Source organism: Blennius ocellaris, assembly GCF_963422515.1.
Source record: "Blennius ocellaris genome assembly, chromosome: 3".
In the NCBI taxonomy this organism is placed as follows: Eukaryota; Metazoa; Chordata; class Actinopteri; order Blenniiformes; family Blenniidae; genus Blennius; species Blennius ocellaris.
In genome coordinates, this window is record NC_137652.1 from 14,753,414 (window position 1) to 14,780,565 (window position 27,152).

A 27,152-nucleotide genomic window follows, 5' to 3' on the forward strand; every position below is an offset into this window, starting at 1 on the left:
ATGGCAGGGCTCTCACCTGGTCTCACTCCTGCCAGCACAGGCAGCGGGTGGTGTGTGAACGCCATGCGGGGGGACCTCGTCTGGGAAGTCAGGGCGTTGAAATCAAACTTCCCCGGCTTCTTAAGGGAACCAGGCAGAGGACAGTCCTGGCAAAAAAAATAAAAATAAAAAAAATAAAATAAAAATGGGATCAACAAAAAAAAAAAAAAAAAAAAAAAAAAAAAGTGTGGGGAGGGAAAGAGGGAGGAAAAGGAGAGAGGTGGTTTTAATCAACAAAGTGTTGCTTTAATTTGATTGGTTCACTAAAAAAATAAATAAATAATAATAATATCAATTGAATTTTGTATTGAAGGGGACTTGATCAATCATGGTTTTCTTTTTCTTCTTCTCCATTGATTGATGGCAGTGCATTGTTCCCTGTGCTCATTTGGCTGTTGGCCATCAACTCCTGCAAGGTTTCAATAAGCGAGGCAGAAGACGTAAGCGATATAATAAGAGAGGATAGAGATTTTCGAAAGACCCAAGAATCTTGACTGCTAATTACAGTGTTTCTCTCCTTCCAGGCAGTAATAGTTCATTCAGAAATATACTGATGTGATTCCCAACTCCCAGCTTTATGGTCATATGATATGGGCTGTGCAATATTTCATAACCTAAGTGCATGTGTTCAAATAAAAAAAAAGAGGAAAAAAAGCTGCGTCCAAGATGAATCTGGTCTTTGTTTTAGTGCAAAGAATATTCTGAGGTTAAATTAATCTCTACTGTGCCACTGTATGTTTTTCCTGTCTCATCTCTTTCTGTTTCTCTCCTCTCTCTCGCTCTCTCTCTCTTTCAGGTGCCAACTCTAGGTTTCTCTGCGTATGAGCCTGGCCACCATACAGCCACAGTCAGCTAGTTGTGGTCTGGCTTCAGCGAAGCTCCCGGGCTGGCTGCAACGAGAAGACAGCTTCATTCAGAAATAGCACACACTGTACAGTATGGACACGGCAGCTGCTGAGTGTGAAAGACAAGCAGACGGGACAGAGAGAGGAGACAGAGGGAGAGAGAGGAAGGGAGAGGCGAGAAGAACGTGGGAGACATGGAAAATATGTGAGGGAGCAAAGGAGCAAGAGAGCAAAGCAGAACCTGTGAAAAATGCAGCAGTATCTTTTTTTTTTTTGCTTTATTGCATTGCTCTGACAACATGTATGAAATGGAATGTCATAAGATGTTAAATATGGTTATTATCTCTCGTGCACACACACTCACACATGTCTAAACACACTTGAAAGACAGCCACATTTAACTGATAAAAACAATAGACAATCTTTTTTTTTTTCTCCCCCTCCTGTAAGTTTTATTCTAATCTTCCTAACAAGTGAGTGGTGTGATGCTGTTCTTCTTTAAACTTTCGGAGACTGTTTGGTTTTGTAGTCTATTTCTGTGGCCGCTCCGCATCAAACAAGGCATTAAATACGATTCCTCCTCAGTTCTCCAGCTGGAGACGTGTGAAAGTCTATGGGAGTGGGGGGCGTGTAAAACCTTCCTCCCTGTGTGAAAGAGTTAAGTCTCAAGCAGGTGGAGTGAATATGTGTGAACCATTTATGTCTTTAGCAGACATATATCCTAACCACCTCCCCCCAACTGTAGCGGGAGTCTGGGGGCGTATGTACTGTCAGACAAATTCCAAGCTTGAAAGCAGCCCCGATCCCACTTCTGACACCAGCAGTTAGCAGTGATTGCTATGCCACTGTCACACTGGTGGGAGAAAGGTGGAAATAAGAGCAGACTCCAGAGACTGAAAGATGCAAAGGCACCAGAGGGGAGAGCTGGGAAAGACTGAAAAATCAGAGCCTTGGAGATTAGACAATGATGGTTTTAGAAACACAGACATGTGTGTTTTTATTTTGGAACCGTGAAATGAATCTTTAGTGAATATATTATAGCCAGAAACTCTTATAGGATCGGATGAAGATTCGTGTCCTGTCTGCTTATGTAGGAAGTCATAAGCACTGTCACTTTATTGCTGTACTTTTGAGACGGTGATGATCTGATCTGGTGCATGTGTGAGTGCCTTTGTGTCACAACTGCTCTCGCTTCCTCATCTGGCAAGCCTTAGTATTTCACTGGCAACAAATCAAGCGTTCCCATGATGACCCTTCTGTCTCTTTGCACTAACAGGCCTGCCACCAGATGCGCCTCTGAAGAACACACACACACACACGCACGCACGCACGCACGCACGCACGCACGCACGGACGCATGCACGCAGATTGTGGTTTAGACATGTTAAGGAAAGTTTAGGAATTGTCCTCCTCTCTCCAGTGATTTAAACCACATATGTCCAGAACCAAAAGTCCAGCCTTGTCCCTCAAAGGGCTTTGTAACATTTCACAAAGCACCAAAGCAAAGTCTCCACCACCACTGGTCTCTAGTGTCTTAGAAACATTTCACATTTCATTTGGAGCTAATATGAAATCATGGTGGATTCAAATCGCCTTCACTAACCTCCCCCATGCCTGTTCACCCCTGAGGAGCAGATGTCTCCAGCATCCTCGTGGATCCCAAGGCTACACATACACGGAAACACCATCTGGGACCGTGCTTCAGCTGTACATGTGTGCGCCTGACTGGGCTGGGTGATATGTGAGCAGCACTCCATCATGTCGATATCTGAATGTAACTGTGTTTGTGTGCTTTCTATGTAAGAGTGCTTCTTCATACATTGTGTGTTAGTGGTGGAGAGTACTCTGCTGGTTATAGTGGGCGTTTGGAGAAGTAAATGGCAGCATTGAGAGGCTAAGAGGAACACCTGTGGGGTTTCGTTAAGAAGTGCTTTCATTTGTGTACGCGCATGTGTGCACGCCTGTTTGCACACACAGCACCTGAACAGGAAGTCCCAGAGGAGATGTGCTGGTGGCAGTGGGGATTCTTTGGGAAAATCAGATGCACATCATCGCAAAATCACACAATCTTGACTCCCTGTGTCCTTGCTCTCCCATACCTATCAATCGCTTGGCTTATCTTGACTGTGAAAAATGCTTTGTGTGAGCCATGGTATAAATTATTTCCAAACCCGCACACAGCAATGGGGCTGATAATTACAAAAGCTTTTCGCTTCCCAATTTTTCGCTTGCATTTTGTAAATTAATTGGGTAAGGGGTCCAGATTTGCATGCTATTCTAAACCCCTATTTGCCAAACTCATTAGGAGGTGTACAGGGCTGTGTGCTGCAATTTGGATTGTAAGGCAGTGGTACGCGCACACACAGAGAAAGAGAGCGAGACAGAACAAACAAGAGACGAGGAAAACGATGGGAGGTGAAGCTCTGGTGCACTAGGGCGTGCAGGAGCCTCTGTTGTGGCTCTGATGAGCAGCCTCTTAATTACATTTACAGCTAAGTGGAGCAGGAACAGAAGAGCAGCCACTGAGGCTCAAGTGAGAGTCGACTGGGGCAAAACCCAACCAAGGATTTTGGCTCGTCGAGGTCACAGCCTGGTCGCCTTGCTCTCTCTCATTACCCGCCACCATTTCACTACACACCGGCATCTTCTGTCATTCCTCCCGCGCCAACAACCTTCCACTTTTCCTAATTTCTCGTTCTCTTTCTCCACCTTCCCCTCTCTGACATGTTCTGCCCTCCCCAGGGTCCTTCCGCTCCACACGTTTTCAATTAGACAGCAGGGAGACAGGGATGGAGGGCTGAAGGGAAAGCTCAGGAGCAGGAGGAAGGGTTTTACACCTCTGATCCACAGAAGCGCCTTAATGAGGGATTTGAAGCATGGCGGGATGGAGCGACGGAGGCAAGGCAGACACCTGAACACCTGCAGGGGTGGGGAGTATGATAAGCATGTGTTTTAATGTGTGAGCGTCTGCATGTGCGGTCGATGTTGGCATCTGAGTCACTGTGCGGTGAAAGGGAGTCCCTGTGTATGTTTGTGTGGCATATGTGTGTGGCGGTTTGAACTGCAACTGAAAATGTGTGCTGGTGTTGCCACCATGAGGGACTGGTGACATTGGTGGGTTCACTGGCGCACACTGGCCTGACTTCACAGAGATAAAGCCAGAGACCTGAGGCGGACTAATTGTAGCCTCACGTTTGACATAGACCGAGGCTTAAACTCTATAATCCACCATAATCCCGCCACCGTACACAACAGGAAATGCATTGTAATTGAATAAAACTTTCATCATAAGATTGATATACCCATGATGTCAATGTGCTAAAAAAAAAAAAAAATCAAACATCACAAGAACATGAGTCTGAAAAGCAATTTTTGTCCTTATCACATTCACACAACTCAGAAACACAAAGTATAGATAATATATAGATATATGCATGTATATGTATTCATATCATATATATACATACACACAAACACATATGAATGACTGAGCTACAGAAATGCTGATAAATAATACATATATATGAGTGTAATCAATGTTCTAACCATGGTAAGGAAACTGCACGCCATCGTTTTCATGTTTTATCTTCCTCTCCTGCACACTCGCCAAATGGTGCTGCACTGAAAGTGAAGAAGGGTATTGTTAACAGTGAGAGAGAGAGAGGGGGGGGGGGGGCATTGAGCATTTGTGTATGATGGAGGGAGTGAATGATGGATAATTGACAGAACATCAGGTAAACATTTTGCATGACTAAGGCTTTAAGGAGAGAGGGAGTGTACTCTTCTCAGTGTACAGGAGGAGGTGTTTTCGTGTTGCCCTCGGGGTTGTAGCTCGGATAAGGTCAAGGAGGGCACTGCTGTGAAGCTGACGTAACTTCCAAAACAATGCAAAAATTGTTGTGAAGCCTTAATGCAGGCTGCTGTGAGATGTTGCGGGTTACATTTCCAGTGTCTGTGGCTATTAGGTGTTTAGCATTCAGCACTGTTTAAACATGAAAAAAAAAATCATTTTCTGGGGGTGTTGTGTTGGCGCTGTGGAAACGCTTTGACCAGAATCTAGCACAGACTGTAAATTAAAACATGCCTGTGATTTACTGACTTCCAGAATGTTAAAAGAAGGGTTTAAAAGAAAGGCTTTGAAAATATGAACAGAGTGGTTAGGCTTCATACTGGTTAAGACTGAGCAGGTTGTCCTCTGACTTGGTTTCATTTCAAGATTGCTACTCTTGATAAAACTTTTTTTTTTTTTTTTTTTTTTTTAGCAGTTACAGTGGTTTTACTTAGGTAAAAGGGTCAGGCTGTGCCACATATACATTTAAGACTGTGACCGGTCGGTGAGTGTGAGGCCTCTGAGGGGTGTTCAGGGACGTGTCCATTCACTAGTTGAATGAGGAGTGTGGCGAAGTGGCACCGATAGACAGAAGCATTCGATTGGACTTTGGTGGTAGATCAGGGGTTAAACATGAAAAGTGCAAAAGACTATGTCCGCTGTTTGCACAGCGGGCAGGTGTGGGGTGGAATATGAAGGTACCTGCATCCATGTCATTGGGCCACGCACTGGACTGGGAAGAGCTGGCAGCAGGCGAACGTCCAGGGTAGAAAACATCATCGGTGGGGCTCTCCATCTCGCTGTCATCTAAGGACTTCCTCTTGGTGGAGCTAAGGCCATTGGAAGATATTTGGTGGGAGCAGAAAGAGATGGAGAGAGAAGGTATTGTAAAAAAAAACAAAAAACAACAACAATGCGTTTGTTGCAACAACAAAAAATGTGGGTTCAACAATATATTGTAGCAACATTTAAAGGAAGAAGGTAGTCAAAAGCAGGTTTGCATCTTCTTGCCACAGTCTTGGAGGAGAACTAACAAAGCACAAGAAATGTTGAAATGAATGAAAAAGGAGGAAACGGAAAGAAAGACAGACTGCAAGGACAGCCACATGTTAAGACTCTCTGAGTGTGTGTCTCTGTATGTCTTTTCTGTGCATGTGTTTCATGAACTTGTAGATTTTTCAGTGTTTATAACTACCTCCGTGGAAGGTTTGCGTACAACTCCACCTCAGACCTAAAGTGACAGCAGATGACAGAAAGTAAGAAAAGAGAAAGAGATTGGAGAAAGTCACAACGGAGGGGGGGAAAAAAAATCAGAAATAGCCATCACAAATCCGAGGACAGCAGCCAACAAAGACACACGCACATATATACATATCTATATGCTACTGAGACCGCGGGAACGGCTCACAAAGCACCATTCATAGTAAGTAGCGTCAATGAAACAGCCTCAGTTTACTTTGTCTTACAGCACTGTGATTTCACACTTTCTTCCAGATCTTCGTAACACAGAGAATCACAAACTGAGGCAAAGCTGCTAGTCACATGGTGGTTTCCCCCACAACAGACACTGCACTCTTTTCATAGTCATCCTTCTTATTGGGGAAATTCGCCTGAACATCCTAAACTGCCCATGTAAAAACAGTGTAGGGTCTGTTTACCTGGTGGAAGGAGGGGAGGTGAGGGAGCGCCGTCCCAGAGCCGCTGGGTTAATGTTGTAGTAGCTGGGACTGCTATCCAGGTCAGCCAATGAGAAGTTAGGACCTGACGCTGTGGCTACAGGAGCTGGAAAGAAAAAAGAGAGAGGCATGGAGCTGAGGTAATATATTCCAGAGATACTCAACAGAGACAAATAAACATTGACTGAGTTACACTGTGTCCTAAAGCACAAACACTCAGAACGGGATTGTACTGTGCCCCTTTGACATGGAAATCATTTGGGACAGTTTATATTTATATTCCAAACAACTACTCCCAATCATATTGTCAAGTCTATTAATGTCAAAATTATTAATGCTTCATTTTATGACTTATTTTCTCCTTACTCTGTGACACTCTGACCAGCTCTGCCACGTTCCACACCCCCGAAGTGACGAAGCAATCCTGGAAACTCAGGTGCCCTGTACAGAAAAGAGGATGATTGGGTTTGTTGTAAATATATTCTGTGGAAAGAAAAAAAAAAAAAAAAAAACCAACATCGAAATTCTTCGGAAAGCCTTGAAAGTCACATGCCTTTGAGAGGGTGACCATCTGCAACTCTGTTTGTGGATCAGCATCTGTGTGAGTGTGTTTCTTAATTGGATCCATAATTAGAATATGTTAAGGCTCATAAGCATGATGGAATCAATTCACGTGTGCTGATTTGACAGTGTTTGGACGCGTGTGTGTGTGTGTGTGTGTGTGTGTGTGTGTGTGTGTGTGTGTGTGTGTGTGTGTGTGTGTGTGTGTGTGTGTGTGTGTGTGTGTGTGTGTGTGTGTGTGTGTGTGTGTGTGTGTCCTTGTTGTTCTATGCTGGTGGGCACATACAACTGATTTCATGAGGATTCAGGTCAGTGTTTTGTCAACAATGGATATCTTCATTACAGAAATTAAGGGGAGAGTGAGGCTGAGATTAAGGCACGTAGTACAACTGAGTTAACTCTGCACATGAATATATGTTAATGTGTTGTCCACTCTAAAGTATAGAACACATTGTGTGTGTACCTACCATTGGGTGGTGGTTTGATGTCTGTGTCCCCTTGTTGGCTGGAGCTGTCTGATTGTCCAGATTCTGTTTGGAAAGAAAGAAGAGAGTGCAGAAAGACACATGAATATGACTGAGTCTGGATGCTTAAAGAACTTAGGGAAAACATACTGGGAAGTCTCAATGAATCATAGAGATGTATGCATATTGCCAAGACTGTGATATTCGAGGTGCGAGTGGGAATAAGAGGGACTTGCAGTATGTGCCGGGGTATGGTATACATCTTGTGAATGTGTGTGTGAATTCACACATTTTTGTGCCACAGTCTTGTATCTCAGAATGTTCCTTCCTGTCTCCCTCTGTCCCTCCAGACTTAAGGTGCAATGATTTACAGTGTTCTGCTATGCCATTTAGTATCTAACCACGCAATCATATCCCTCACCCTAATCCTATTTAATACTTTCTTGCTGGTAGGGATTTAGTCTGCGTAAACAGAACACCTTACACACACACACACACACACACACACACACACACACACACACACACACACACACACACACACACACACACACACACACACACACACACACACACACACACACACACACACACACACACACAATCTGTTTCATTCGCTAATTTTGGTTCCATACTTTAATACATGTTGTAATCCTTGCATGGACCAACTCATAAATAAGACACAGACAGATGGAGCGAGGAAGGCTGACCACGATGGTCTGTTTGCCCCCGGGGGATTTGAGGCCGAGCATGTTAAAGTTGAGGCAAAGCTCTTCCGCTTGGGATCAAACAAACAAACAAACACACAAACACACACACACACACACACACACACACACACACACACACACACACACACACACACACACACACACACACACACACACACACACACACACACACACACACACACACACACACACACACACACACCTGTTATGACTGGTTTATGAAAGCACCGGGTCTTCTCTCACATGAGCAGACACAAACATGCCAAGTCTTGGCAACACAAGGCTACAATTACTTGAGGGAGCAACAGGCTGCAAAATGAGGTCTTGTAGCCTGAGTCCTGAGAAAAGTTGGCCTCGAGATGCTGCTTTTCTTTTATAGACTGTTTCCGTGGAGATGTACAATTGGAGACACAATGCAAGCTGAAGAGCTGATCTATTTCCTTGCTCTTCTTGACCTTGTGAATAAGCTGATAAATGAGCTCCATTTCTTGGATTGGTGTGGACGACTAATATCACTGGCAGTCCATTCAGGCCTAGCTAGGCTGCAGCGAGAGCTAGCAACCGAGCAAAGGAGGTGTTTATCTGCAGGCTCTAGGTGATAACAGAGCACACAGACTCCTGCCAGCAGCACTTGCCTTGCAGCCACACTAAGCCACAGATTACTGAGCAGAAACAATAACAGACCTGTCTCGCTGCCTACGAAGCAGTGCTTATCCACAGAGAAAGCAGTGAGACAGACATGAGTGAGAATGAAAGAAAAATAAAGAATAGAGAAATAAAAGAGAGCTTCTTTTCCACTCTCCCTTCTCGAGCAGAATCCCTCGCTCTTCTCTGTCTCTCGCTGGCTGGGTGTAATCCTGGCAGCCATCTTAGAGCTTGGCAGCCATCTTAACATTGGCGGTAGTGCCACATTCCAGCTAACTGACGGCACTCACTCCAAACATACGAGGCTGCGCCCCCGCCGCACACGCACGCAGACACATTCAGGCGCACGCGCACGCACGCACGCACACACACACACACACACACACACACACACGTGGACAAACACTGAGGTACACACTCAGAGTAAACATATATGATGGCCAACGAAAGCTGTTGAGAAAACAACCTGACTTCACTGGCCTTTTTACCGTCGTGTAGTATTTCACCACAGGGCTCTACTGACACTCTATTTCTCACACCATACATGCACCGGTTAGATACACAACGTTTGAACTGTATCTGCAGTATGCTCGAGAGATATCGCATATTCTAATGTGTAAGTTATATAAAGCCGTAAAGCTGCGTAAAATTTTGAGAGAGCATATGAATGCTTGACAACAGTTGCACCGAAGCAACTCAAGCAAAGCCTGTTCACCTCTGTAGTATTTTTTTTGGGACGTGGTAGTCAAACTATTTGATGTTTAATAGTTGTATTTTGTTAAATGAGTCCTCTTACTAGTGTACTACTGTCTTGAAAAACGATGAGAGATTTGGTCAAAGCATACCATCAACTAACGTGGCACTCATTGCTCAGATTCTTAAGAAAAGTTTTATGTTAATCAGTCCCATGTTTTTTTTGTGTGTTGCTAGTTTAATGTAAGTAAGGCTCATGTTTTTTCTTCAAAAATCAGAGCAAGATGATAGAAAATAAAGCGACAGACATCAACAAGCCCAATAACACCTACTTTTGAGTATTCTCCTGGTTTGGAGTCACCTCCGGCTTATTTTACTGACTAACTGTTTTTCAATATGGACATATCACATTTTGGAAACACCCTGCACTTGGAAACCTTGCCCTGAGTGTGTCTGAATTGCCCATTGTTGGCCCATCATGACCCCAACATGTTCTGCTGTTGCAGAGGTGTGAAAGCTGAGGCTCATGGTAGATAAGACACTGTCAGACAGATATGCACAGCAGCAGGAAAACTGATAGCCGTCCTCAACATCACCCTGAGTCCTGACGGATAATGTGACTTCTGGTTTCTTCTCAATATTCTTCAGGACTGTTCGAGAAGAAGTTTTGATCATGTGTGGTTATGATTCAGTGACTTAAAATTACTCTCAGGAGAGAAATAACAATGTGGTCCCACCACATCGCTACATCGCTCATTGTAATAAAGTGTCATTGTTAAATTGGTACATCATAGAGCTATTCGAGAAGTGAGGAGGACAGGGTGAGAGAGGTAAGACAGAGGTCGAGTTGCTGGTTATCATTGCTTCACAAGCTGCAGCCGACAAGAGCAGCCACAACCCACTCTGCTGCCACCCCTGCCTAACCCCCCCCTTACCAAAAACCCCACATCCAGCCCCTTATCTTCTCACCGCAGCCCCCTAAAGCCCTCCCTTCAGAAACCATAATCGTAGTCCTGCAGCCCCTCTTGGATGCCCCTCTGCTTCCACCAAAAGCGAAACCCATCTCAAACCTCAAACCTTTCAGCCTCCTCTGCAGGCCCTTCAAATCAGTGAATTTTAAAAAAAAAGAAAGAAAAGTACTGATAAAAATCAAAGTGCTCGGTGACCCCGTAATGAACACAAGGAGAATATACAAAGTGTCCTTTTCTTCAAACAACTAAACTGACCACCACATAGTGACTTTTAGACATTTTTTGTTTTGTTTTGTTTTGGTATTTTTTGTTAAAGTTTTCGCTGATTTGCGGACCACGTCATCTACAACTGAGTGAAGCGGTGTTGTGTATTTCTCGAGCTTCGACTCTACTGTACATTGATTTTATCAGTTTAAATGCATGAAGTACAGGGGTGTCATAGTCATAAATGACATTTTCTCTTCAAACTTCAGCTAATTAAAAATAAAAATGTATAGCTATGGCTGATTATGGTTCACATAACATGCATAACATCCGACCAATGGGTCACTGGTTTGATTTCAGCGAGGCAAACCATTTGTTGGATGCTATTCCTATATATGCTTTCCTATGTTTCTTGCCAGTTTATTCCTATCTAAGGTAACACAATGTCAACAATAGAGCTTTTTCAGAGTAAATAATGTTAATTAAAAATTCAGACTGAAAATCTAAAATGAAATAATGTGATGTACTGGAAGTAAGCAATTAAAAAAAATTTTTTTTTAAGAGACAGATTCCATTATAGTAAGACAGAAACAGTAAATAAGAGTTGGCTAATATTGGTCACAACCAAATGAACACTGGCAACAACTATGGCTAAGTGCTCGATAACATTTGTTCGCTTAGTGGTTGATTAGTTGAAATGTTGAAGCTTTTTGTGGTAAGTTTGTGTTCGCTCTCTGACTGTCAAGCGTCTTTGTGGTTGCAGCTTAATGATTACTGCTGTCACTGACTGCTGATTGCTGACTCTCTCTACAGGCTCCGGGGCAAATCTCACGACCCCACCACAATCAACATAACCCCACTCATCACGGTCTTGACATTCAGTACTGTGGTTGCTCTCGCTCTCACAATCCTCCCCTCTATCAATGTGGGCCTCAACGCTTCCCATCCGCCAAATATTTCCGAGGCTGTCTTCAGCATCAATTCCATATGAACGATAGAATCTCCTCCGATTTTATTTTTTCTAACTTGACACATTCGTCTGGTTTTCTGTAGGTGCCTTAATGCAAAAGGAGTCATTCTCAAGCCCTGCCGTATATATTTTGGTTAATTCTATTTACCATGCAACTCTTTTTGTTGTAATTACCTGATAATCTCCACACGCAGGAATAAAATAAACTGACCTGTAAGAGCAAACAAACACACCAGGCAAACAACGTCTCCAGTCACTCCATCAGTTGTGGATTAGGTTTTAGTGCATTGACCTGTTGACTGTTGGCTGACAGGTGTTAAGGGACAGAGACAGTTGCGGGATTATAACTCAGGCGACCGGCAATTGTATTCAAAAACTCAAATTTAAACACCTTCCATGCAAAGTATTAATCCAGTAATTAAACACTATAAACATGGCATTAAACCAAAAAAAACAAAAGTCAAGGTCAGAGCTGCGAAATGTACCATGTGGGCTCGACACTGCTGGTCATGCTGAGACTCTAATCATTAGCATACAAATCAATAAGCGACCTAATGTACTCTGTGGCCACATCAAACCAGCATGAGTCCATATGTGTGAACAAATGCGCATGTAACTACAAGTATGTGTCGAGATTCCCCTCCTTGTTGGAACAAATGTCAACTCGACAACTCCCCCTCCATCTCTTCCTCCCCCTCTCCCCCACTTCTCCTCCCCAAAACACAGGATAACGCAGTACAGCCTCCCAATTGGGTTTCGCTTAAGAGGTTTATCGGTATGTTGCTAAACATTCTGACCTTTTTTTAATCCTTAATGCGCTTAAAATGTTCCAAACCCTCCTAATCCCCCCGGCTATCCCACACAGATGTTCACTCAGCTCTTTTATTGGACGTTATTTAATTTTTTTTTCAGTTTTATATATATATATATATATATATATATATATATATATATATATATATATATATATATATATATATATATATATATATATATATATATATATATATATATATATTTAAGTCACAGTCATATGCGGGTATATTTCTATTTCAGTGTAAGGATGTCTTTATCACCACTGTTGCTCAGTGCTTGTGTGTATCTGTGTGTATGTGCCTGTGTGTGTGTGTGTGTGTGGTGTGTGTGTGTGTGTGTGTGTGTGTGTTGCAACGCTTTTGTCTGAAAAGTGTTAACCAGATCCCCATGTGGTGAACCAGATGTGTGAACGTGACCTTTTTACATTTTCACCTTATTAACTTATAAGTCACTTATAAGCATCACATGAAATATTTAAGGGTCCAAAAAAAAAAGAAAAAAAAGAGAGAAGAAGAAAATGTCACAGGAAGAATAAAGCACATTGCTTTTGTGTTTGGTTCATACACTCATTGTTTGTCTGGCATACACACTATGGGGGAGCAAATCTGTGCGTGCACACACACGTTTGTGTCGGCACGTATGGGTGTACAAATAAATGTATGTATCTATGTATGTATACATGTGTGTCTGTGTGTATTTGTGTTTCTGTCCCTGTACCACCGTGCCACTGTGCCAGGCGGGCAGGCTGTGTGGTGAGGTGGCAGAGTATGGCTCTGTGTGTGTGTGTGTGTGTGTGTGTGTGTGTGTGTGTGTGTGTGTGTGTGTGTGTGTGTGTGTGTGTGTGTGTGTGTGTGTGTGTGTGTGTGCGTGTGTGTGTGTGTGTGGAGCAGGTGCGCCTGGCCGCCCTGCGCAGCTTGCTGCCCATCTGTGCTCCCGTCTGTGTGCCGCCTGCGCCCACGCTCTGCCAACAGCACCACACCACGGCAAGAAGACCCAGGAGAGAGGGATGCTGAGACGAGGGGAGGGATGGAAAGAAACGGAGAGAGAGGGAGAGCGATAGAGACAGAGAGAGAGAGAGAGAGAGAGAGAGAGAGAGAGAGAGAGAGAGAAAGAGAAAGCGAGAGAGGAGAAAGGGAGGGAGATGGTGGGGAAGAGGAGGAGAGAGGAACAAGCGGGAAGAACAGAGGGAGGAGCAGGGAGGCGGGAGGAAGGGGGGATTACAAGACTGGGAGCATGGAGGATGGGAAAGGAAGCAAAGAAAGTGGGAAAGGGAGAGGGTTATGGGTCTGGTGTGTAACCATGAACTCGTGGGGAAAGGGAGGAGTGGGTGATAGTTGAAGTGGAGGTTTTGATGGGGTATCTGGCTGGCTGAGTGCCCAAACATACCCCCTCTTTATTTATTCTCTTCAATCCCTCTCTCCATTCACCCTCTTATCCTCACCCCACAATCACCTCTTTGCTCCATCAGCGCAGATTACTGTACTTCACTGTTTGTCCCTCACAGGGTTGCTTTGAGTTGCACTGGGCTCTTCTCAAGGCATGCCCCCCCCAAAAACCCCAAAGAGATTGGTATTCTAAAGTCACTGGAGTTTTCTCAAGATGTGACAATAAAAGATAGGCTTATTATTTGGCTGTAAGCTCACTAAGCACATACCCAAAAGAGAGTAGAATATTCCAAATTAGCCTACCCAGTGGACCTTTTCAAAATATTCTCATGAAAGCCAGAAAGTTAAAAGAGGTTTTTGTATAAAAGGGTGAAAAGTTATTGAAGATTGTCTGCATTACATGGGAAACATATTCCTTTGTGTTGACCACATTATTACTCAGAGGGGTTTAAAATTATTTTCCAAAGGAGGTTTAAACTCAAAATCAGGTACAACTTCAGAAATTAGGTCAAAACCTCATATCTTTGCTACAGAAGTGATTAAGTACAGTTTATATGTAATTATCTAATTGTCTTAGCATTAGCTTTTTTGAATAGTAAATTAATCTTACTGCAAAGGTTGGGTAATCAACTCGTATCACGATATCAACACGATATCAACTTTTTGAATTGTCTTTCCTTTACCAGTTGACTGCATTAAATAGAAAAATGAGTCATTGACTTAGCATCCACACGTGCCACAACTTGTTTTTAAATCAGAGCGTGTGAAGTGATGCATTGCATTATTGTTCCCAGCACAGGGAGCATGTCGGTTTGTTTTGGGTTCCCTAATTGTATTGGAAAAAAAATAAATACAGAAAATCTGAAGAATAAAACAAAACAAGAAGGTTTTTATGTTTGTTGTTCTTCTGCAGTGGAAAGTATTGGCAAAAGAAGTTAATATGGCAAGAGTCTTGACAGTAAAAATTTGATAGAAGGTAGAAAGAAGTTTAAATTGTGCAAAACTCTTAGTTGAAGTGAGATAATTTGTGTTTCATACACAAGCAAACAGCTATCCCCGACAACATAATTTCCTTTTTTTTTTTTTTTTACATTTTTTATTTGAGACTCTAATTACAGTCTTGTTAGGTTGATGGAAACAGGTTAAACCTTCATCACCTATGTATTTCTTGGCCCAATGCACCCATGTACTTTTTCCTCATTTGGTTGTAATGTAAAAGAAATACCCTTACTTGAGGAAACTTAACTATTTCTCAAAACAGCTAATAAAATCAAAAGAAAGTTCGAGCTGGTACGGGAAACTCTTGCAAAATAAACTTTTTTGTTGTTTTTTTTTCTTTCTTTCAGTAATGGAAATGAAAATAGAGTTTACAAGACAGGAAACCCTTGAACAACCCCGTTTGGTTGCTGTGATCATTGCTATGCAATGCGGTCACAGAGGCCTCCAACAGTACTCTGATTCATATTTAATATGGATCGTTGAGTGTAAATGAGATTCTGTGTGTTGGAGTTGCGCTGACAAAACTTGTATTTTGGACAGCAGCTCAAAGTCATGAAGGACCACTCGGGCTCAAAGAGCGAGAATCCGGCTTAAACAGGCGCAAGAAGACACTTAGCGATGCTCACACAAGTAAATACACACATTAGTACAAATGTACTCTTGGAGTAGGAACATGTCTGGGACAGAGAGCACACAAGGCTCCGCTATGAAGTGCCACTGACTTAGCTGATTAAATTTGAATCTATAATACTTTTAGCACTCAAAGAATTAGCCTAAAATCTGACACTGACATGTAATATATTAAAGAGTGTACCTACGCTGAATTAATGCCGTCAGCCTGTGTGTGTAAAAAAAAAAATGTGTGCTGATTGTGTATCAGTATGATCATTATGTATTCACGTACGTGTAAGCTGCTTCATTAGCAGTGGCCCGAGCGTACTGCACGTGTGAGTGTATGTGTGTCTGAGGCTGGGGGCCCCCAGCACGGTTCACGACCCAGCCTAACAGAGTGTGAACGTCCCCCTGCAGAGCTGATACTGATATAACTGTCCTGTAAGTGGTGTTGACACCGGCATTATTACCCTGTCAACCTCCATCGCTACTCAACTTAAAGGAGTCAACTGGGGCGGAGGCCCAAGTGTGTTAAGGACCAGTGTCTTTGCAAAGCTCGGTCGCAGCCCAAATAAATACAGCTGCACAAAGGCCGGAAAGGGAAAGAGAAGGGGAACATGGGGGGGGAAGAAGGAAGGAGGAAGAAGGCGGTTACACTCACTCCTGTTGCTACCTAAAGACACACACGCACACGCACTCACACACATGCTGAAGGTATGGCTGCAGTCGGGGGTTTTCACCACCAGGTGGCATTTTCCTGGCACATGCAGACCGTGGTGAAATGCAAATAAAGTAACAAGGCCTTGGGCCAGGCATCTCAGCTCGCTCAGACTTCACTCTAGACTGAGGAGAGAAGCAGGCCAGGAATGGAGAGAAAGGCAGACAAAGAGATGAAAAGGGAGAGAGAGATGCGACGTGAATAAAATCAAAGTGAAAAACGGAGCCATGAATATTATTGAGATGTGAGTAGGAGCTTATCTCTTCTGCATTTCGCCCTTAGATAGCAAGACCCTCGCATAGCATGCACACGATCATGTTCAAAGAAAGTGTTTCGAATTAAAATGCTTTACACATTGCAACATCAGGAGCTGAGCGCTGTCTGACAAAGAGACAGAGAGAGAGAGACAGAGACAGAGACAGAGACAGAGAGAGAGAGAGAGAGGGGGGGGGGGGGGGGGGGGGAAACAAACCAGAAAGTACAGAGACACAAAGATATATGAGCCGAGGGAATGCAGATTTGCAGAAAATGAAAAAATGTGTGGCACTGTGACAGGATGCGCATTTGACTCAGAGAAAAAAAAAATCAACAAAAATTTGAAAAAGAAAACTAAGAGAGACAGAGAGAGAGAGAGAGAGAGAAAGAAGAGAAGTCTAGGAAAGTCTGATAGCATGAAGGAGGAAAGCCACAATAGACTGGTTCAGTAATATGACACTATGCATGACAGTTTTACTTTGGGATCAGTTTGCATCACCTAAAATAAGGCCGTTGTTCCAAGTTTCACATGAAAACAGATACAAAACTAAGACTTGGAGTAAAGTAATCCAGGACACCACAGAGCTCAGGAGCACAGCTTTAAGGAGAAACCCACCCCCCCCCCCCAAAAAAAACCGCTAGAAGTGTTGCAGAAATATCGCAGTACTAAGCCGAGTATAGAACTGAGAAGTGTTGGGAAGGCCTGTGTTGAGACTTGGATATCTCCTCCCCCGGTCCCTTTTCCTGCTGGCCTAGATACACACTGTGGGTCTTTGTGCTGAGGCTGTTATACACACTTCCTGTCTGGCCAGCAGAGGGGTGCTTTAAGGTAAGCCTCTCCCATGTTTCAGTGTTGCAAGTGTCCTTCTCTTCAGTCCTCCTCTTTTTTTCACATCACACCTGACATTTTGCCTGGATTCTATGCTCCTCGGTTTTGTTGCCACTCAACATTCAAATTCATTTTCAAACAACTTTGACCACCTGCTTTTCTGCCCACGCCCACGTCTGTTTACTATGATATTTGAGTTTCCTTCACTTTTATCTCTCTCAAACCCTTTGCATTTCTTTACAAGACACATAAAAGAAAGTGAATTACACTGATAGAAGGCTGCTGCACATGCACGGCCAAGGACACGATGATAAGACTGAGAAAACATCCTCAGTGCGAACACGCACGCACACACGCATGTGCGCGCGCGCACACACGCACACACACACTGAGTAAGGCTGCCAACTCCTCCAAAAGCACCACTGAGATAACAGTGATAACAAACATTCTTCCCGCAGCCAAGTCTTTCTCTCCCGAGGAACACTTCAATGAAAATTCAGAGCAAATGTGCCACTTTATGAACATAACAATACGTCAATAAGTCAGCTGGGTGAATGTATTGCACTGGAAAGCAGGAGACCCAATTACAGAGTAACTCTTAAGTTCTTTCCTCCGGAGGAGCAGAGTGATGAAAGAAAAGTGAGAATCCATCCATTTGAAAACAGCCAAAGAATTATGATTGTTCTTTTGGGAACGCGGAAGCATAATCATAATGATTTCCTACGGGAGAAAAGTTTTCCATCTGACAATAATTGAGTCATATATTTTTTTTCTAATTGCAACAGTGTAATTTCATAAAGAATGAACAATATGTGCATATGAGTGTCTTCTATTGTATATATATATATATATACACGGAGGAACACTCCAGGAGAGGAAAGTTGATCAAGGAGGTCACACTGTCACATTGACAGCACACAGACACACACGGCCACGGAAGAGCGGAAGGACATGGCGCTTGTCCTGCCAAGCGGTGGTCACCTTTGACCCTTTGGCAGTGCAGCTGGAGACGATGCCAGCCAGACGGCTCAACGCAGGGCAAGGAGAGCAAACAGTGTGGTTCGAATGTGCTTATGCGAGTGTGCTTGTGTGTACACAGGGGTGTGGGCACACACTGGCCAATCACAGCCATGTCAGAAGATACGAGCCAATGAAAGCAAAGTTTGACAAGGCTGACGAGGGGTTGATGTTCGCTCATCTTGTGCCGTGTCAATATGCACGCATGTTGGCATTTGTGAGCATTTGCATCAGTGTGTTGCCGACTGGGCTGATGTGCTAGCGAGGGTATCTTAGCAGACTGAGGAGAGGAGAGGAGAGGAGAGGAGAGGAGAGGAGAGGAGAGGAGAGGGGAGGGGCTGGCAGGGATATGGTAGAGCAGGCTGCCTGTGAACTTGTTCCTTTGAGTGTCAGGTCTCAGGACCTGGACTGCCATGTTATCAAGTCTGGCTCATGATAGCCACACTTCAACACACACAAAAACACAGTGAACACGACAGATGAAAGAGTTCTCCAAAAAAAAAAAGAAAAAAAAAAGAAATGGCATGTCACTTGGTAATGTTCACACCCTTTCACATAAGCAACAGACGCGCACTTTTGAGCCTCTCTTTGTCCATTGTGAGGCCTGGTCAGGGCAGATGGAGAGGGGTGAGAGGGTGAGGTCATGTGAGGGAGCTGGAGCCAGGCGCGACGGCCAGCCTGAAGTCAACCCAGCAGTTTGTATCACCAGTCAGTGACCCTGTGACCAAGTGCTTGCATGTCTTTAGATTACATCTTGAATGAAACTGCGAGTCCTGAGCAATTGACGTGTGCATATAATATATGAAAATGCTATATAACGGTGATCTAATTTGGTAGAAAATAGGGAACTGTACAAATAAAGCTGATATGAACATCATTTTAAACATTTTGAGTTTATAAAAAAAACAACAACCTTCATTTGCACCATATATTTAGTATATTTTATTCACTGTCATTTGTAAATAACTTTGATTATTTTCTGCAGTATATATAGCCCAAAATATTTGATCTTTAACCTTAATCTAATAAATTATCCCTTAAGCCAAAATGATTTGAATAATCAAATTGTGATATATATGAATAGTATAAAAATGTGAGTAAAAAATGAAACAAATACAGACAGAATAGATATAAATACAAATGGCACTTGAGGTCTAATATGAAGTTGGAGAATGTATACAAAAATGAATTTTAATTTGGAAACAGCTATAGGAAACAAATCGCGTTGATCGCTTTTTTGACCCCCCCCCCCCCCAAAAAACTTCCTTAATGCTTCAAACAAAAGTGTTTGAATTGTAACCAATAAAACACAATCCTTACAAACATCAGTTCCTATGAATACCTGGACACCGAACTGTTTCGTAGAAGTGAAAAAAACAAAACAAAAACAAAAAAACCACGAAGCACACTAAGCAACAAACAATGTCAACAAGCGCACAAACAATGTCAACAAGCTAATCCAACAAATGGCAGTGGTAGTAACCCTTCACGGCTCGCACGGCTTCGAACAGCTTGGACTCTGAACAAACAAGTGAGGGCGCTGACACAGACAAGTCGATAAACCAATCAGGAAGACGATGTACGGTAAAGCAGACCGCCATCTGTCTGGCAGTATAGACACTCACTGGGGAGCTGCATCACTGTCACACAGGGTCAACGTTAGTGTGCACGTATGTGTGTGTGTGTGTGTGTGTGTGTGTGTGTGTGTGTGTGTGTGTGTGTGTGCAAGAAAGAAAAAGCACGAGTCACTGAGTAGGTGACAAAGATAAAAACACACAAAGTTTATGACTAGACAATTCTAACCGCATGTCTTCTTCATAACCTTTTGCATATTATTTTCCATCTCCAGGAAAGAGCACTCAGGCTGCGCAGAGGACAGCAGGCAACTCCAAGGCTTGTGCCAGACAACAGAGGCCCCCAGTCTTTTTAGAGTTTGGATCACAGACAAAGCAAGTGTGTACCCACAGAGCACAACTCACTAAAACAACACACGCTTACGTAACATTTGTAATGTGTCTGTCTGTGTGGGTTTCTGTACTCATTTGCTTTTTTGTATCCAACTTCACCTCGGTCCCACCCAGAAACCAGATATGAATTCACGTCTCGGTTCATCTCGCCGTGTCCATGTATGAGTGTTTATATAAGGATCGCACACCCCACCCCGCCACCCAGCGCTTAGCCGGTAAGCCCATCCCGCTTAATGTCTCGTCGCTAATTCTAATTCTAAATCTAATTCACTTCCTTACCACAATCACCCCACACATCATCCCTGTACTCTGCCCGGGCTAAACCACACACTCACACACACACACACAGACGCAGAATATCTGATTGGCCACATGGCAACTGGACCATGGTATTTGTGTTGTATAGTTAATCCATATTAATAGTGCTTTGCTTAGCTTCAGCCTATGACCCTAATCAATTAAATTCTGTGTAACCTCATGCCCAAAGTCAATGCCAAAACATCCAGTTACAGTAGAGCCTCCCTCCAACTCACCAAGTGCGTAGGTTGTATAAACTAAGAGCCTGAGATGAGGAAAAATTCTGTGCTTCCAATAGAAAAATGTTGTTTCTGTGCCTTCTTTTGCTGAGGCCTCAGAAGAAAACCAAAAGTTATCAAACACAAAGCATCTTTTTTAAACTTTGCTTTCACTTTCAGATGTTTTATTTTATTTTCTGTTCCGTACATTCTTCAAACTGCCTCTCACTACTTTAAACCTCTACCGATTACAATTCTTAGTTACAGGATCAAGAATGATGATGGTACATTAATAATGGTTCAATGCCAACATTCCCTGATTTCTGAAGTACCACTTCAGTAAAAAAAAAAAAAGTTACATTTCTACTTTTACCAGACTCCTGTTTATTAATTATCTGGATTATTATTTAAGTAAGAATGTAAATAGTTTTGCTAACTCAGATTAATGAGCAAGAACAGGGAGCCTGCATCCACATTACCCTGGAGCTTTGAAATTTAAAGTGGTGTGTGTGTGTGTGTGTGTGTTTGCTGGGGTAGAGGAAGTGTGTGAGCAGACCTGATCCCCTGTAATCTAACCAGTGATGTAATGCCTGCTGCAGCCACCATGATATGTTACATAACCTTATAAAAGGCTTATGTACCCTAAGGTTCAAGGGGTTCACGCTCAGTATGAATGGCTGTTTTGTCTGGCCCAGTCCAAATGATCAAGAAGTAAAACAACTGAATAATCAATAATAAGTTGTTTAGTCCCACAAGTCATCTGTATATTTTTACACAAGGATTCCACTCAAAGAGTCTCTTCTTTGCACTTCTGAATACATTTATGATTAAAAAAGAAATCCAATGCATGCAGACATTCTGGAGCATTTTCAGAAAGTATTGAAGACTTATGAGTTAGCTTCACTCCACTGAGAGGAGCTGTCTAAATAGCCTCGGCTTTGCCGAGGTTGATGCAGAGCAGCAGTACTTACACAAATGGCTACATTCAGACACCAAAATCGCTATAGTCAAGCCGGCATTAACATACCAACTCACAGCATACCTCCTCGGCCCCCAACTGTTCTTAGCTCAGAGGAAAAAGCTTTTGATTTGGTTGTGACTGGCAGTTCATGTAAACACTGCATCAGCTAGTGAGCGATAGACCGGGAGAGAGTTGAACGCTTGCCAAAAGCTGCAAAGCCAAGTTTGGCCCTATAGCACTCGTGCGTGTGTGCATATGTGATGAAAAGAGGGTTTGTATGTGCAGGCAGGAGTGTGTACATACAGTATGTGAGCACGTGTGTCTGTGTTTAACCCATTTACGTAACAGCCGGGGTCCTTGGGTTCAAGCAAATTCGAAGACTGAGCAAGCAAGAAAGGCAGAGAGAAAAATAGGTGGAGAAAGGAACAATATTGGAGAGAGAGAGAGAGAGAGAAAAAAAAACGGGAAAGAGTTGAGCTGGGATAGTTAAAGAAAGTACAGGATGATAGACTTTTGGGGTGATTGAAGAAAAAGAAAGAGGACAGTAAGTAAGAGAAAAAGAAAAACCTGACTTTCCCACTCTCCTTTCTTTCCAAGTGCAGCAGTCTCAGCTCAGGAGTGGAGAAACAAAACGACAGGCACCTGACAAAAGCAACCGCAAAGGAGGAAGTCTGACAAAGCACAAGCTGAACAGACTTTGAGCCCAGACACCGGGCTGCTTGGATGAAACTGCAAAGAGATTAGGAAACTAAGATGTTGCCTTTGACAGAGAGGAGCGAAGAGAGTGAGACAGAGAAGAGAGTATGAGAAAGTGTCACAAGAATGAGAGACCAGGAAGAAAGACCAGGGACGGAAAAGGGACGAGAAAAGACAAAAAGCATGAAAGTCAGAGAGAAGGGGAAACAAGATAGAGAGAGAGAGAGAGAGAGAGAGTGGAAAAAGAGAGAAAAAGAGAAAAAGAGAAAAAGAGAGAAGCATGAAGGCTTGTTTCTGGTGGGACTCCAAGAGCCAGCATCTGTTTGGCTTGGGCTCAGAAAAGTCTAGTGTTTCACCCTGCAGCGCCCGGGGGAATGCTATTCCAGGCTGCATGGGCTTCTATGAAAAACAGCTTTATGTGGAAAAGGGGAGATGGAGGGAACCGGAGAAAGAGAGGCAACAAGGGAAGGAAGGAGGGCAGGAGGGAGAGGAAGGAGCGAGGGAGGGAAGGGAAGGGAAAGTGGAAGAAGAGAGAAAGCCCGGAGAAGAATGGGGTGACACGTGGGGGGAGGAGGACTCATGAGGAGTGAAGTCTGAATAAGAGGAAGAAGATGAATGACAAAATAAATGCGGCGTCTTTTGAGATATTTAGTAAATGAGCGATCAGGAGAGAAAAGGTAGAAACAAAGCACAAGGCAAATGGGGGCCATGTGTTTTGTCTGGCTGTTTCACCTGTTCACAATCCTTATTCAAGCTCACCCCAACAACAGCTCCTGCTTATTCAAAACTCAAGAAGGTCCATGTGGGAGGTAATGAGGCAAACACACATGCACACACACACACGCACACATAACCACAAACATATACACACAGAGGATTTTTGTCCCTCCTCAGCATCTGGGCTAGGACAGCTGTGTTGTTTCTCTCAGCCTCGGGCCTCCTCACCTGTCAGTCAGACGGCTGAAACTCCCTAAGGGACAACAAACAGCTGGCAGACAGGTGCCACTACCGTCCACCTAAAAAAAAAACAAAAAAAAAACCCACACCTGTGGGGGTTTGTATGTAGAAGCATATATTTCTGCACCGATAACACGCTCTTCCTTCATCCCGCAGACTTCATGCAGCACGGACAGGCACAAACGAGCATCCAAGAACATCTTAGGTGGCCTTATCTCAGAAAGAAACATATATAAGTTGGCAGTGAATCAGTGCATGGGTGCACACGCTAAACCGCTCTACTGCTCGAGCAAAGCAAGATGTATGATGTTGCCGAGTGTGTGCGTGCGTGCGTGTGAGAAGTGGGGGGAGTTATGGTATTAAAACAGAACTCTGGGCTTAATCAAAAGCAGAGGCACTTTTGCCTGGAAAAACAATGAAGGAAAGCAAAGTTTACAAGAGCTAATTGACAGAGAGAGAGAGAGAGAGAGAGAGAGCGAGAGCGAGTGGAAGCGTAGATGGATGGACGATTGAGGGAAGTTGGAAGGGAAGAAAATAAACAAAGTGGAGTCGGAGCATAGCGATAGATGGAGGGAACAAGTGAAAAACAATGTCAATGTGGCGCAATGAGGAATGATGAAAATGTGCTTTTCATTTCTTACTATCTCTTCATCACCCCCCCCCCCCCCCCCCCCCCCCCCACCCCCACATACCTCACCCCTTTTGTCTATTAGTTATCATGACTCCCATCTCCATCCTAAAATGTGTTTATGGTGCAAGTTTGTTCTACACGTGAACCTAAACATATGATTCACGTATGTTTTCATTAAACTCCACAAGGCGAAGCGCCCGTCCAGATCCCTCTCCACCACCCTCAATCTAACTCCATCTAGATCCTACTGGAACACATAAGCCTGTACTATCCCCTGTACTATCAGCTTTGGGGGGGATTTCAGTCATTTTAAGGCATTTTCACTTGTCCAGCCTGGATTGACGTTGAGTAAAGCGGCTCCCAAAATCAACAACCTCGCACATAAAGCTCTTCAGGGTTGGATGAGGACAGAAGAGAGATCAGCAGAAAGAGAAAAAGAGGCAGACGCAGAGATGTTTGTGAGGAAGCATGAACCGACCTTGTGAATAGACCTTGAAATTCTTGAGAATGAAATTAATGTGGAAAAGTGACAGAATCCATGCCACGTCCAGCAGTGCTTTACTGCGTGTAGCAGTGGGTTGTATGAAGCACTGCATTAAGATATAAAACAATCAATTCTTTATCCACAAATTGAATTAAGAGAAACAATATATTTCCATAAAAAAAAAGAAATGCATTTGGAACCCAGAGAACAGTCGACACGGATTTACTATCAAGAGGTAGTTATTGGACCACTTTTGTCTTTGAGGGTCCAAAATTAAAAACGCAAGCGAGAGCACATACAAATAGGTTCCTTTTTAAAGGTTATATACAAAGAAAGCATTGTGTCAAAATAGTCAATAAACACAGCAACTGGCAATCTTTTTTATATTAAAGGATACATTTAAGTTAGAGGCTGCACAGTGATGTTGGTTGACTGACTGTCGAGGCCTTCCTGGGTCGAGTTTGCATGTTTTCTCTGTACATGTGAGGCTTTCTCAGGTACTCCATGCTGTTATTTTTTCAAACTCGGAAAGGACCTAGAGAAATAAAACTCCACAAACCCTGAAATATAGACCTCGGGTCATTAGTGGCATGGGGTGACGTTTTTATCAAAACATCGGTTACTTTATTCTCAGCGTGATTCAATCAGTTGATTCACTGCTGGGCACATTAGTACAATACAAAAGAGTACTGCACAACCTGCAGATATGTTAAAGGCTCCATCCACTTGTATATATTCCTCCAAGCCGTTGCCTTATATTAAAGCAGACCATCAGTCAACCTGTCCGGGTGAATTAAGGGTTAAAGAAAACCGCACAACGCCACCACAGATCGAGCATTGTGCATTACCTCAAAGGCCGGGGCGACTCATGGTATCTCTAACAAACACATCATCACTCTTCTCCATTCGGCTCTTTCTGGTTTTAGAGTGTCTCCCTTTAGTCACTGCTTTCTGTAGAAAACCTGTAAATATCCCTGCTAAGTGACTGGCTGATCTTATGAGTGCATTAGTGTTATCTTTGCTGGTGCAGCTCTCCTGGCGATTTATAGCCCAAGGACCCTCGCAGTCAGGGAAGAGGAAGCGATGGCAGAGCTGACACTATTTACCACTGTTTTCATTCATGTGTCACAATCAAGATGAAACCTTTCCAACACGAAGCTGATCTATTTATTCTCCTGTCGTCATTCTTCTCTGTGTGCCACTATCATTTAATTTACTACAAGTTCCTCCTGAGCCAAGAGGGCTGTGACCTGGTACAGAGTTACAGTGCATCCCCAGTTAATGCATAATAAGATTACTTAGTGTTTGGTATCTCATCCGAAAATATTTAAAATAGTTTACACCAGCCAACAGCTACTTGACAGTCAAATCATTCTTCTCTGGTAAGTTGCTTGACATGTCTTTTTAATGATTCCAGTGCCGTTTCTTTCATTTTCCATTTTGAGTACAACAACTGGCAGTGTAAAAGACACAAATTAAAAGCTTGATGTATGCAAAATGTATTTGTTGCAAATGTCGTAGATTCATATCTTAAAGTGCAGACTAAAAAAAAAACCCCCCCAACAAAAAACACTTCACGATAAAGTGAAGATCAGATCATGTGTGTGCGATCCAGTTTGTCCTGACCAGCCACTGTGTTTCTTTCAGGTGTTTTCCCAAATCAACACACAAGACTTCCTGGAGAGTTTGGTGATGACACAATCGTTTCATTCCAGTGGGTCGAAGCTGGGAGACATCTCAAACGGGGGCACTACTGCCTCACGTGGTTTCGACACAAAGAACAAACAAGAACTCAAATAAAAGCTTCAACAAGTCGCTGTAGCGACTGCAGCTAACAGAAACAGCTGAGAACACAAGCTGTATGTCACATGTTCCTTTGTGGATGTTTTATCAAGACATAATGACTGTATTTAACATCAACTTGGACCCACCTGTTTCTTTAACAGCTGTTATTTACATTCAGTCGGATTTTTAATTCAAACGAAACACTTTGTTCTCAGTAATTGTTGTTCAAAATAAATTGTCTGTGTGAGGGAAACGGAGCTCATGAATGGCTTATTAGCTTCACCTTCTGCCACTGTGCATAATTGCTGATGTTATACAGCAACATATAGAAGAAACTACTGCTAATTGAAATGTGAAATACTTCTTCAATTATTTCTACAAATATAACAAATAAACTGGAAGGTTTCAAACAGTTTTATTGGTGACATTTTAGCCTCCCACTAACAATAAAGGAAGAGGAAAAATCATCTGATATCCAGAGATACAAATATTTTGTCATGTAGTAGTCTTGGTTTTCATGATTTATAAGGTAGAAGTATAAAGAATACACAATAAATCTGAAGTGTATGTATGTTTCACTATTCCAATATTATTATGGGAAACATTTACTTTTTCACTGTACACTACTTTTTGAGACGCATCTGTATTTACTGTAGGAAAAATACTCTTTATGATATGATCTGCAGACTGAAACAAACCGCATTCTGGTGCTCCAGTCATGAGTGACGCTGAGCAGAATGAAATACATACATCTTTCACAGGAAAGGAATCTTGGAAAAAAAAAATCTCACTGAACATCCTCTTACTTTCACCAGTACCGTTACTGTATATTCATGTTGAGAGTCTGAGGCAGACTGAGATTGGGAGAAACAGAAGCAGCTCCCCGATGACAAAAGA

At 43.0% G+C, this 27,152-nt stretch overlaps 1 protein-coding gene across 1 annotated transcript in view; it reads right to left on the reverse strand.

Annotated features, from left to right (window-relative positions):
- Positions 1 to 27,152, reverse strand: part of nfixa (nuclear factor I/Xa) — a 113,371-nt gene that overhangs the window by 17,047 nt on the left and 69,172 nt on the right. The window contains 8 exon segments of the mRNA XM_080518037.1: positions 17 to 134; positions 136 to 146; positions 4,431 to 4,505; positions 5,416 to 5,543; positions 5,909 to 5,944; positions 6,372 to 6,495; positions 6,756 to 6,830; positions 7,418 to 7,480. Of these exon segments, the coding sequence (XP_080374163.1) occupies positions 17 to 134; positions 136 to 146; positions 4,431 to 4,505; positions 5,416 to 5,543; positions 5,909 to 5,944; positions 6,372 to 6,495; positions 6,756 to 6,830; positions 7,418 to 7,480 (630 nt within the window).